The sequence below is a fragment of the Stegastes partitus genome, unplaced genomic scaffold (genome assembly GCF_000690725.1).
Source record: "Stegastes partitus isolate 25-593 unplaced genomic scaffold, Stegastes_partitus-1.0.2 Scaffold1121, whole genome shotgun sequence".
Lineage (NCBI taxonomy): Eukaryota > Metazoa > Chordata > Actinopteri > Pomacentridae > Stegastes > Stegastes partitus.
The window spans coordinates 75,796-88,746 of record NW_007578852.1 but is presented as its reverse complement, the minus strand read 5'-3'; the positions used below and the strand labels follow the sequence as shown (position 1 = coordinate 88,746).

General features: G+C 45.7%; 1 protein-coding gene across 5 annotated transcripts in view; it reads right to left on the bottom strand.

Moving 5' to 3' along the window:
- LOC103368088 (neuropilin-2-like) overlaps nt 1-12,951 on the bottom strand; it is a 91,896-nt gene that overhangs the window by 6,587 nt on the left and 72,358 nt on the right. For 2 of the 5 annotated variants that reach the window (XM_008296337.1, XM_008296338.1), the window contains exons 14-17: nt 12,324-12,592; nt 12,024-12,120; nt 9,566-9,598; nt 14-76 (exon numbers count right to left, since the gene is read on the bottom strand). In XM_008296337.1, coding sequence (XP_008294559.1) covers nt 14-76; nt 9,566-9,598; nt 12,024-12,120; nt 12,324-12,592 — 462 coding nt within the window. Of the gene's footprint in view, nt 1-13; nt 77-477; nt 5,089-9,565; nt 9,599-12,023; nt 12,121-12,323; nt 12,593-12,951 lie in introns of those variants that run through there. The other 3 variants (XM_008296339.1, XM_008296340.1, XM_008296341.1) reach the window with 2 other exon arrangements.

Sequence of the window (12,951 nt, the reverse complement as noted above, 5' to 3'; positions counted from 1 at the left end):
GAGGAGAGCTCACCTCCATTGATGGGGTTCTTGTGGTTGAAAACAGGATCCTTTCCATAGTCCATGGGCCGGGGGTCTGTTGGAGAGACAGAACAGCGTATTAGTGTCCAGTGGAGCAGAGTCGTCATCCTGGTGTGATGCCATCTCCACCTCATCTCCACCTCATCTCCACCTCCTCTGTTGTCAGCACACGAGCTACATCTGTAGATGGACATCAAGGGGCTCACAGAGTGAGCATCTTGTCTAAACTTTCTGAGGAGATCAGGCATCAAGCGTTTTGTTCTGTGCTCGGTCCATCGGGGGAAACCAACATCCAGAGTTGGTAAACTTCTCGGCCAGACTCCATTATGTGATAAGCATCTTTTTTATTAGCTTAGAAATGAAAAGAGAGTCAAGAGATGGAGAGAACGAGTAGAAAGATAGGGAGGAGAGAGACAAGTGGAGACTGAGCTGTGAAAAGAAAGACACGCAACAGCGTTTATAGAAAAATATTACTTTTATTACCTTCACATTCACCGCAATCTATTTTTCTTTTTATTCCAAGACCATGAAATTCAACAAGCTAAAACACCACTTTAGATTTCTGAGGCAGGCCGGAGTGCAAGGCTTTGAAGGGTCTGGAAGCTCAATCCTATTTCAGTTCAGTTTGATTCAAGGGACCTGACTTTACAGTCTGCAGGAAGAAAGCAGCAGCATCTGGGCAGCTGATAATCACCTCCTGCTGGGGCAAAGGAACCAAACACACATCAGGAAGGGAAACTGTGGCAGATACTCAGAAGATAAAGAGGCAAAGACTAATTTAGTACATAAGAAATAAAAGATACAGAACCTCATTTCCTCAGACAGATCAGGATCTGAGACAACTTTGGCGTCTCCAGATGATGCCTTCTATAATCCACCTTTACCTCAGTCTGTAAATCAGAGACTGAACCGTCCAGATGACAGCTGCTGTAATACTTGCTGATCAATTAAATACGAGGTCCGTTACTTCAGATGAAAGAAGCGAGTAAATCCCGTCTTCAGTCACGTCAACTGACTCAGAATTGAGAGAATTAGCTCAAGAACTTGACTACGTTTTATTTTTTATTCAAATATTGTTCTGATGACAGCGTGTCCATCTCCAGCTAGCTTGGTTTGGTTATATCATCGGCGTCTCCGGTGGCTTCGTATGCTGTGGATCAACATTTAATGTACTCAAAGTGCAACACAGTGAAAATCCAGCCGAGTTAGAAAGACAGTCACAACGTCAAAGTCTTCACAGAAAGTGCACAAGAGTCAGGTGGAGTGGCTGGTGCCGGGATGAATGCTTCACGGCTGGTTTTATTCAGTCTGAGGGAGTCTGCACTGGTCACTCCTTGAATTAAGAAGTTCATCCCTTGCTGAGGCATGTTTCACATGATCAGTCTGAGCTCAGTAAAGACACCAGTCACACATCCTGCACTCATCACATTAAACAGCTGATTATCCAGAAAAAACTCTACATGTGGTTTCACATCAACAAAAGTGAGACAAGTGTCAGAAATGTGCACAAAAGAGTAAAATACAGATGATCGAAAAACAAAATAAAACTCAAAGAGCGCGAGCTTGAAAGACTGCTGCAGGTTGTGACCATGAGTTCAAACAGAGCCGGCAGTCGTCAATAAAACAAGCGTCTCCTGTAGGAAATGTGAAAACAATGAATGATCCCAGATGCTGCAGCCGTAATATTTTTGGAGGTCTTACTAATATGAGACGGGACTTGTTGCCTCCTCTGACTGTAAAACGTGTCGTCTCCCTGCAGACCCTCCAGATTCTGCATCCCCGTTCTCACAGTCAACTGAAAACATTAAATCACTTATGGGGAGATAGCAAAAGAAGCAGGAGGGGGTGGGGAGGGAAGAAGGTGCTCTGACACTCTTAGGATGACTGCTGAACACTTTCTAATGATCCTGGCTTAACGCCCTCAGGCTAGGATCCCGAGAAGAATCATCACAAGGATCTGAAAGGAGATTAAAACTCCCCGTAGCCCCATTTTATCTCCCCTCTCCAATTAGTAAAGAGAAAAATAAAAAGGGGTCTTTTTTATTCAGGCAGAGGCAGGATGGCTCTTTGGCACCATTCGCCGCTCCAGTGGGGCCCGAGGACCCGTTAGAGTGCTGGTACTGATAATATTTCTCCAGGAAACAGAGGAGGAGGAGGACAGAGAGAAAAGCCAGAAAGTGGCTCGAGGGCTAGAAATGCTTACCGCAGGCTTTTATGAATGCAATCAGCTCCATTAACTAATTAGAAATATTAAAGGGCTTCAAAGTAGTCTGTGATGGAGACGTGAGAGCGAAGTGAGGGGAAGGCTGATTTAAAAGCGCTGCGTGAAAAGATGCCAGAACCTTTTCCAAATCCTGCAAAAAGTTTGATAGAGAGTGAAAGAGAAAAGTGCTCGGGTAGCACAACATAAATACAGCCATATATCAGCGCTCCATCTGAATTCGGACCACATTGATTGGCTTATGGCACAAGGCTGCTAGAATGAGTCATATAATGTGTAAATCATACGCAAGTCGATTGAAATGGAAGGGAGAGGGGCTTTGGGAGGCGGAAAATGGATATGCAAGCACAAAATAAGTAAAATACTTGTTGACTAAAGCACAAAACTGCATTTTATGAGACACAGTGAGATGAAGTGAGTCAATACGGGAGTGTCTGCAGCAGAGAGAAACAAAATGCACGAAGCAGTGGTTGAAGCTGGAGACAGGTGTGTGGATGGAGGCGCTGCAGAGCACATAATGCTCGTCTTCATCACTCTGTCTGTTCTGCCAAAAGACTTCTTTCATCTGCTTTTGTGTTTGAAACAACCTGCCCTCCTTCTTCAATTCTCTCTCTCCTCCAGTCCAAAGCCCAACCTGCCTCCCTGTTAGCCTCCCCACTTAGAGCAAAAGAAAATCTATCTTTAGAAAGTATAGACGGCAGTTTTTTTCTATTTCTTTCATCTCTCTCCATCTCTGGGCGCATTCTTTGGAGAAAAGGGGGCTCGCTTAATGGGCCCTTCTCCTCGGAGAGACTCTGCTCCCCTTCATTTCTGCCTCTCATTTTCTCTCCTGTGTTTTTTCTTTCTTTTCTTTACTGGGAGGGTTTGTGATGAAGGGAAGGAGTAGAATAGGAACAGAACAGGCTGAACAAAATGATGCAGGGGGAGCACACAGCACGGTCCAGGAAATAAGCAGCACCGTCTAATTCAGCGGTGTGGATCTGAACTGATATTATATTATTATTAGTTCTCCCAAAAACATATCGATTTGCTTCACCTATGTGTCCCAGTCTGAACTCAGCTGAGTGTTTTAAACAAGCAAGTGCTTCAAAACAGCTTCAACCTTGAGGATTGAAATCCAATAAAAGTTAAGAGAACTTATTAAGATCATCTCAGTGGACAGAATCAACACAAGCAGTGAGTATAAAAACAGTCATGGTGTAACCACGATGCAGCAGACGTAGGTCTACGTACAACAGTCTTCAAAAGATTCACAGTAAATGTAAGAAATAATCAACCTTAAGAAGAAAAGTGCTAATGTTTCTCCCAACTGTACCAACTTATCAGAACCGTTGAGCAACATCCCACGCCGTCAACGCGGCGACAGACGCCGGTACAGCTAAATCAGAATGCAATCAATCGAACTGGAGTGAAATCAGCGAGCAGGTAAAGTGACTTCCTAAAAGGCTTCATGATAAAATGCTCTTGTCACAGCATGTTTGGTCTCATTAGCTGAATGGAAGCAAAACAGGCAACTTTACAGCCAAATCCGTCTTCTGTTGTCCTGCAGGCAGGCCAGTGTGTGACCATGTCAACCAGACAGCGGGTTTAACAGGAGAGCAGACGTCCATGGACATGTTGTTTTCTGTCACCCAGTCACACAGAGATGTTCAGGCATCGGATTGTCCATGAGATCAGGCAACAGACTGCAGAGCAACACCACATCCACTCAGACGCTGATTCGACACTGAGGCACGACACCTCATCCTGGAGGTGAGCAGGTAATCGTTTTAAAGCACATTTTTCCCCCAAAAAGGCAAATCCAGGATGAAATAAAAGGTAACATAGGAGCCGTTGTGTTTCGATGTGGGCCGAGCCACATGTAGCCTGACGGGCAGCACTGACTCCTACTACACACTCTCAGCCTCTCGAAGGCGTGTAGACAAATAAACTGCAGCTTTATTCAGTCCCAGAGAAACAGGCATCAGCGTCATCGCTGCACACAAACACAGCTCTCTGCCAGACGAGGGGATTTGCTGGTACAACACCAGTACGTACGCTGCATGTACATACAGCACGTCTTGTCCACAGTCTACCTGTGAGTTACTCAGTCCAGAATCCAACTCCCTTCCAGGCTGGGGGGCACATATAGAAGCCAGTATACGCTGCTCTATAGTGTTGTCATGAGGCCGTCTGTAGTCATCAGAACTGGAGCTCCTTCATCCACAGAACTCTGCTCAGGGAAGGATTGTGGTAAAGTTTAATATCAGGACTTCATTCTGCCCGTTTGAGCCACCAGGTTTAGTGTGTACTGATGAGTTGATGAGATCAGTCGTCAGCAGCAGGAGCTGGAGCGCCTCTTCCACGGAGATTCTTGAAGAGTGGTGATTATGCCGAATGCTCTCAGTCATTTCAAGGAGATTTCACATTCCTCGATGGCGTTATCTGAACAAAGCATTCTAGTAAAATGGCATCATTCACTTGAGTCCGTTCATTTCAACACTGGGAGTCGTAGCTGGCGTCTTTCTCCAGCGTTATGGTCAGCATGGGTTCAAGACTTTGCCCGGTACCGGGGTACAGGTGGTTTTGGTTGGGGCTGTGCATCAGATTACAGCTGGGGTTTTGGTTCTGGTAACAGTTTTGCTGATATGGTTGCTGGTTGTTGTGGTACATCACTGAATGATGGTGGCTGCCGCTGGTCTTCTTGGTCGCCCCGTGGTACCGATGGCAGCACAGTATCACCACCACGGTCACAGTGACCAGCAGCAGGAGGGCACCGCCTCCCGCCAGCACATAGTACCAGTAGGCAGGGACCGGCTGCACCACCACTGAGTCTACAGTGGGCTCCATCCCAGATATGGCACCCCCTGGAGGGCAGGAGGACACATTACTGGTTGGCTCAGTGGACGAGCGAGGCAGGCATGCAGACTGCACTGGACAGTCAAAAGCTGCTGATTGGCTAATTGACAGTTCACTAAACCCCTGCCGAACTTTGTTCCAGGCCTGTCAAGCTTTAAATGTGTCCACATACTAAAACAACAGCGTGCGTCTCATACGAAGCAATCTCATAGTGCAGAGGATTCATGGTTTTTTCTTAGCACTTCAAAACCAAAAGCAAACAGGAAGTATCTTATCATCGACAACAGCCCCTACCCATCAGGCCAGAGTACACATGCTAAAGTAATGACAGCAGTGTGGCTGCTCTGGGTTTAGCAGCAGTCTCCTAAACACTACGTTCCAACACAAATAAACTGCATTCTTAAATACGTATTGAGGAAAATGTTGGATTATTTTGCCAGAAAACAATTAACTTGTGATGTATCAGATACATTTCTAATCAACATGTGTTTGACATTTATTTAATTGCTTTACTGTTGCTCCTTTTCAGCAAACCAATCATACGTTAGATAGGACGGGACTCTTGTTAGACCAAAAATGATCTACCAAGCTTCAAACACGTCAAACATCTCGTTGTAAACGTGTTCATTTCAAAAATGATCACTTGTTTCTTTCAAAACATAAATAGGGATGCAGCTGAGTTGTGTCGGAGCAGAATTTGAACTAGACAGGGTTTGTTCTAGCGTGTATTTGAGCTATCTAATAATATATTTTCTATATCATACTTAATATTAAGTAATAATACTATTTAGACTAACTGCAATGCAAAAACATGAGCCCCAGTATCTTCACTAGCATCTAGATCCAGCTGGTTGAGTCTAAAGCAAGGACCTACTGTGAAGAAACTCACAAATAACTGAAGTGGGAGATGTGTAAAGTGCATACGTGATGTGTGAGAACAGAAAGCTTGACAGGCCGAGCAACCATAACTAAGCTCGTGGTTTTAGCAAAGGGTCAGTTATCGGCCAGTGTTGAACCTGCCGTGCCTCGCTGGAGTCGTTCAAACACAATAAGTAAGAAGTAGTTTATTTAATGCACCTAAAGTCATCACTCCTCAAAAAGATGCTGAAGCACAGACGTTTCAGAAATTTTGCTCAAAGGATATTCTTGATTGATGCAAACGTCACAAGCATTAGCCGCACACTGACACGCGAAGGCCCATGCCATGCGTTCAAGGTCGGTCAGAGAATGCAAAGCCTTGGTTATGCAGCGCCTGGCTGACTTAGACAAAGGGTGGGGAGTGGTAAGTGGGTGCATTTGGTAGGCTGCAGCTTTTTTATCAGGACGAGATCACGCCGGAGTCGAGTGGAGAGGGAAAGAGAGAAATTACAGGGCTAGAGAACGGATAAGAAAGAAGGTATTATTGGAGGAAAGAATGGAGTGAAATAGAGAGGGGTGGTAGAAAAGTGAGAGGAGAGAGAGGGCGGGAGGGCGGGGAAGTGAAGGCAGAGAGCTAATCCTGCCATGATATCTTTAATCCTGCATTAAAGGGTTTGTCTGAAACTTCAATACTCTGTCAACTCACTGTGAAAGAAACCCGCTGAGGGAGAAGTTGTGGAAGAGAGAGAGACAGAAAAGAAAGGGAGAACGTAAAATAAAGGAAGAAAGAGCACAAGAAAGACAGACAGGATGGATGAAAGAGAGAATAGAGCCTGAATGAGCACTAGATGGATGTGAGACAGAAGAGAGGAGAAGCAGAGGTGCAGAGCAGGATACAGAACCTAAAGGAAACCGCCGAGCTTAATTTAGTCTTTTTAAAAGTTCAGACGTACTCTTTAAGGGTTTAAAATTGGCTTTGATTGTAAAGCTGCGCTCTAAGCAGCCTGCACGGAGAGCCTTCCCACTGGTGGATTAGGAGACAGATCATTTCCAGGGCTGAAAAAATTGACCATTACTTTGCTTTTTGGTGGAGGAACGGGGGATGGAGGGGGAGCTTTCTCAGGAGCACCGTTCCTAAAGCTCAAAATGTTCGCTTTCAAGGAAGTTTGGTTCCTAGAGTTTCTGAAACACTTAATTACTATCAAACCATGAACAACCTTGACTTAAACTACTGTTATATGGAGTAAAAAGCCAAGCCGCGATGAGCTGAATCCTTTCTACAGTCAAAGTGAAGCCAGAACCAGCTTCTTCCTTCCACACACATGAGTAACATCAGTCTGCTTCTGTGCTCAGAATGCTCATAGTATAAAGCTATAGCTAAAGGGGAGACATTTAAAGATGCTTCTCCATTCTCGTCATGTTTCTGGTCAACGTGAATATGTTTTGCTCACTGGGCTGATTCAACTGTTGAAATGCTCCTCCTGCTCTGCTACTGGGAGCATCTCACATAGAGCAAGTTAAGCTCAGTTTAAATGCCCTTCCAGTGAAATGCAGGGTCCTGCTGCAGGTAGCTGATGAACTCCTCCATGCGTATCCGTCAGTCATGCATCCTGGGTTTCCAGTGTCAAAAACACTTTGAACTGTAATTCTTCACATGAAGACACCGACCAATAAATAAGAACCGAGGTATTTCTAATACATGCATCGAGCCTTCAGCATGGTTCAGCTACATCCACTGACCCGAAGAGAAACACTTTGGGTCTTAGATCAGGTTTTAACAGGCATCCCATGGAGCAAAGCGCTCCTTCTTCCTGGGGTTGAGCCTCATGAAAACAAGCTGTACGTCAGGCCGTCGCGCTGGGAGTCATCTGATAGCTGCTCAGGATTCAAGAGTCCAAGAAACCAGGCAGGATTAGGTGGAATACTTGGAGTCAGGTGGAGTCAGGTGACCTGAGTTTCTGCGTTTGGCTTTTTACTATTTTTGGAATGGTATTTATGCTTTGATTGAACTGAATGTGGGGAAAAAAACTAAGCGCTGCTCGAGTATCTGACAGCATCTGAAGAATGTTTTTGATCTGTTCACACACTGGGAACACACACACACACACACACACACACACACAGCGCACCACATCGTTCCCTACTTTGCTGCCACGCCGGTTCATTTTAAACATTAACGGTAACACGTGCGTAAACGAACTGAATCAAAGTGTCGTAATCAGAACCACACAGCAATTATCCTTCTGATTTAGTACCCAGCTTCAAAATACTAACTTTTGCTCAAACAGTAATAAAATATGATTAAAGAAAGGTTGTGTTCTCCAGTTTCAACCTCAACCATCCATGAACTTTGACCAGAACTCAGAAAAGCATCTTGACATCCCGATGGTCTTGGCATGGTGCTCACAGTGCTCATGTACTGCTATGAAAGTCAATATCTACACTCAAGTTTAGCTCTTTGAAAATGCCAGTGTTTGCATTTTGTGGGTCTCCAAACAATAGCACACACACAACCAGCAGTTTAAGTCCGAACCCTGACTTTGAAAACAAAGGATCCAGTAGCATAATCTGCCGAAGCCTTTATATCTTCTGTCAGACTGGTCTATTTATGGATGAAGGAGGAACAAGAAAGGCTGGATGGTGATCATCAGCACTGCATCTCATGCAGGTGGGATCGGGGCTAGTTGAGCAAAGCACCAGGACGAGAGGAGAAGAAATAAAAATAAAAATAAAGAAAATAATGAAGCGGGAGCGACAGGAGAGGAAGGAGCAGAGAGGAGGAGTAGAAGCTTAGAGGAGGGAGGACCAAAGGAAGAGGGTGGTCTCAGAGAACCGGGGCACTTAGGAGGCGACAACACATCAAGATGAAGGAATAAATAATGAGCAGGGCTCCTTACAGCCGGAACGGTGTGAGGAATAGATTTATGGCAAAGACAGATCGGCTTGGTGCTCGTAACTTCTCTCATGACCAGAAAGTCAGACCAGATGGATCGACTCCACCGGACCTCGTGATCTCAACCTTCATCGTCACCTGACACTGTGAAGTCATCTACCACACGAGCATTTGAAAGTGAACACTGTTCAGGAGAAACTGCAGAAACACAACATAGACTGAGCATGAGCAGCTGTATTCCAACACTCGGGCTCACGGCGCTCTGCTGCAGCTGCATATCGTTCAGCTGAAGCCTGTCAGGGTTGATGCTGATGTCAGCTGATATTTCTATGGAGTGAGACATGTGATGTTCACACCAAACTACAGAACCAAGTATGAGCCCAGCATGCAGGCAGACATGCTGGAACAATGCAGTGGCTCCATTCCATCACATCTGCGTCTAGAAATCTACCAGGAAACTCACAAAGTCCTACAAACTGCTTCAGTTTGGTTATGTGGATACAGAAAGTACTACACATGAACAAAACTGCGTTTCGATTCGCTTGGAAATGATGTGGAAGCTGTAACCCGGGCTGCTGTCTGTGTGCCTGCACTACGGGGACCGCATGGCGTCGGCCTGATGCACTAACAGGGTGACCGAGGGCCGGGCAGCGCTGCAAGCTGAGCTCAGCAACAAGCAGGAAGCACACACGTGTTGGCACAAGAAGTACAAATGCACAGGAAGTAGGACTTACTGGTTATGCCAGGCGTTAGGGCAGGGAAAGGCGCTGGAAAAGAGAGAAGGAAACAAATGTTATTGGAAACGTTAGTAAGATGCTGAATAAGAACAAATATGAAGGGATTCATGCTGCTCTTACAGGACGTAATGACCTTCATTTAACCCACATATTAGCCATGGCTTCAGTAATTAGACCGTTCCAAGGTGCTCCATTACGACGTGAGCTAGTATAAACACGGCATTTGCATGATGACTGAACTGATCCAATGATGATGTTTCTAATGTGTGTCAACAGAAAAGCTTTTTCATAGAGTTGCCAGACTGCACTGCACTCTTCACCGGGCTGGTGGTTGTTAGTCCTGTTTGAGAAAATCAATAGAGATTTGTCGAGTTCTGAGATTGTTTAAGAGTCCAAAGGCCCATTAATCGTCCAGGATGACAGTTATTTTACAAAATGGAGAGAAAATAAAGAAGGCAGGATAAAAGTGGGGGAAAGGGCTGGCTGTCCTCTGAATGTCTCTCCTTTTGTGTCTCACTTTCTTTTTGCTTCGTCATTCTGTCTGTCTCCTTCCTGTGGTTGCTCTTTGTTTTGTGGTTTTTCTATCCTATTTTTATTTATTTTTCTCTTCTGACATACAAGGTGTTGGTAGTAGAAGGTTAAAAAGACAGAAGCAAAAGAAAGCCTGGGAAGGATGGAGGACGAGGTGAAGAGGGTGAGGGACAGTGTGAGGAGAAGGGAAGTGGAGGAGTGGGAAGGAAGGGTGGAGGTAAGTTACAGGGTCATGGGAACATGGACAAAATTTACTGCTGTTTATTATTTGCCAGAGGACGTGACATTTATTATGGAAGTGAGAAAGACAAACCAAAAAATAACAGAAGGAACGAGAGAGTTCGATGGAATATTAGAAAAACTGTGAGAAGAGGATGGTGGAAACCAACTGGTGGGGAAAGAGAAAGAAGCATGAAAAGTCCCCGGACTCTTGTTTCAGTTAAAAAACTTGGGAACCTCCCCAAAAAACCAAAAACAAAACAGAAGCACGTAATGAAGTTAAGTTCCTGAGCAGATTCAAGCTTGACTAATTGTGGATCCTCCTGTTCCAGCTCCACAGCATCTCGACCATCTGGTGAAGCTCTACGCTGACTCCTGGCCCACACTAGCTCATGTTTATCTGCATTAACTGGACAAAACAAATGCAGCAAATCAACAGGTTAAGGCTATTAAATGTAGTCTCGTTTGTTAGCAACCGTCTTTGTGAGGAAGTGGCGACTCTCAGTCAGCCATGTCCGGTGACAGGAAGCCCCGCCGGCCTGCTGTAGGACGCCATGTGAGACATGAGACAGCCTAAAACTAGTCAAGCACAGTTCTTCAAAGCCTGATCCTGACAGCCTTTCGGACAGAACATGACATTGGCACCACTGCGATCTTAAACCCAGTATTTCCGGTGGCTTATGTCGGTTTGGCGCTCGCTTAAGTTGAAACTAGGTGAACTTTGGCAGCTGGCTGTCGGTCGGCGACATGCATACACAGGTCCAGCTTGGGTTGGTTCCTCGACATAGCTCTACAGACCAACTCAAGCTTCTTAATCGAGGTAGTGACGTACTGAGGTATCATTTTTGACCTAATGACGTAGACCCGCTGGAACGTTCAGTTTCATTGTAGCAGTGGCTTAACCCAGTGCCTGGCCCCTCTGACAGCCACTAATCTAACCGTTAGCGTTTCTTAGCCTGTGTGCTGGCGTTCTTACTGGCAAAGATGTATTTACCTATTTTATTTTAAGTTAAAAGCTAAATTGCCTCCTCCAGGATGATCTGGACGGGGATCATATCCTGCGATTAACAGATGATGGAACCAAGCTCGTGCGTGAGCCACAGCCATGATGGCTATCTCTGGAGCATTCATACAGGCGTGACACGGTATCCTCCAGTGGCCAGCGGGTCTATTACTCGCTGTGATGTGATATGAGGTTGCTGTGAGAGTAGAGAGATGAATAGACAAAGTCTCTGAAGAATATAAATCACAATGACACGTGGCTCTCTCCAGTAATCACGCACCGGTCCACATTATTGTGACTTGATGGCTGAGACTGAACAGAGGCCGGTGGTGGAGAGAGAAGGAGAGAGCGAAAGAATGGGAGGACTGAAGAAACAGTAGGATGGGGTGGTATAGGAAAGACTGAGGCAGATATAATGAAAGATAGATTAGAATTCATGCCCAACGGCCGTTTGTGGCCTACTTTCTTTTTTTATATATATTTTTCTTTTTTGATGTGTGTGTGTGTGTGTGTGTGTGTGTGTGTGTGTGTGTGTGTAAACGAGAAATATAATGATTTCCCCCTTCACTTGCTCTTATCCGGTCTCTTGTGAAAACACAGAATAAATGGTGTGAAGACGTGAGAATCCAATCGCAGACAGAAACACTGGCCGGCGTGTTCAGAAACGTGCCAACAGGTGAGCAGACAGCTCGTGGGACTCACGTGTGCACTGCTCCAGCTCAATGCTGCTGCTCATGTGGATGTTGTCTATTCTGATGTGGCCTCTGGTTGGGTGATCAAAGAAGCCCTCAAACACCACCTGTAGCCCAGAATGAAGACACAAACACAGCAGGCTTTAGGGAGAACTCTGACCAGCAGTCAGCCAGTGGCACACAGAACACTGCAGACTCCCACTGGGCTGTCATTACATCAATATACTTTCCACTAGTTGTTACTACAGACTCTATATGACACCCCAGATTTCTGTCCCCGTGCAGCAGGAAAGGTCCGGAAGCAGCTTACCTGATACTCTTTGGGGCTTTGGGGCAGGATGGTGCGGCCCTCTCTCCAATGCGGCCCCTGGTCTCCTTTTAGTACCCATAACAGCGTCTCCTCCTGGTCGCTGTCCCTCAGCAGGACCCTCAGGCTCCCCTGCGCCTCCCCCTGGAGCTGGTAGTAGAACAGGAGGCAGAGCGGGCCTCGTTCTGGCCCCACCTCGGGGCTCAGCAGCCGGGCTCTCTTGCGCTGGGTGTGGGCGCCTGCATCCAGGTGGAGGTAGTTCCCTGAAAAATCTGGAGGGATGGAAGACAAAGAATTGGATGTTGTTATAATAAACCCTAATGCATAAATGATCAATTAGCAGCCTTTAAGCTGACACAGCACCAGCCTGGGGAGCTAAACATGACACCACATGAATGGCCTGTGTGTGCTATTTGCATTTTATTCATTAAATGGATTCCACAGTAATGTGTGTCACCATTTGTGGCAGTGCTATGTAGTAATGCAGCAGAATCTAAGGCATTACCATCATCATTCTGTGGTATGAGGCTTAGCCACAAATAAGACTGCCATTTCATCATGGCTGCTAATGGCCACGGATACAAACGAACACACACACACACACACACACACACACACACACACACACACA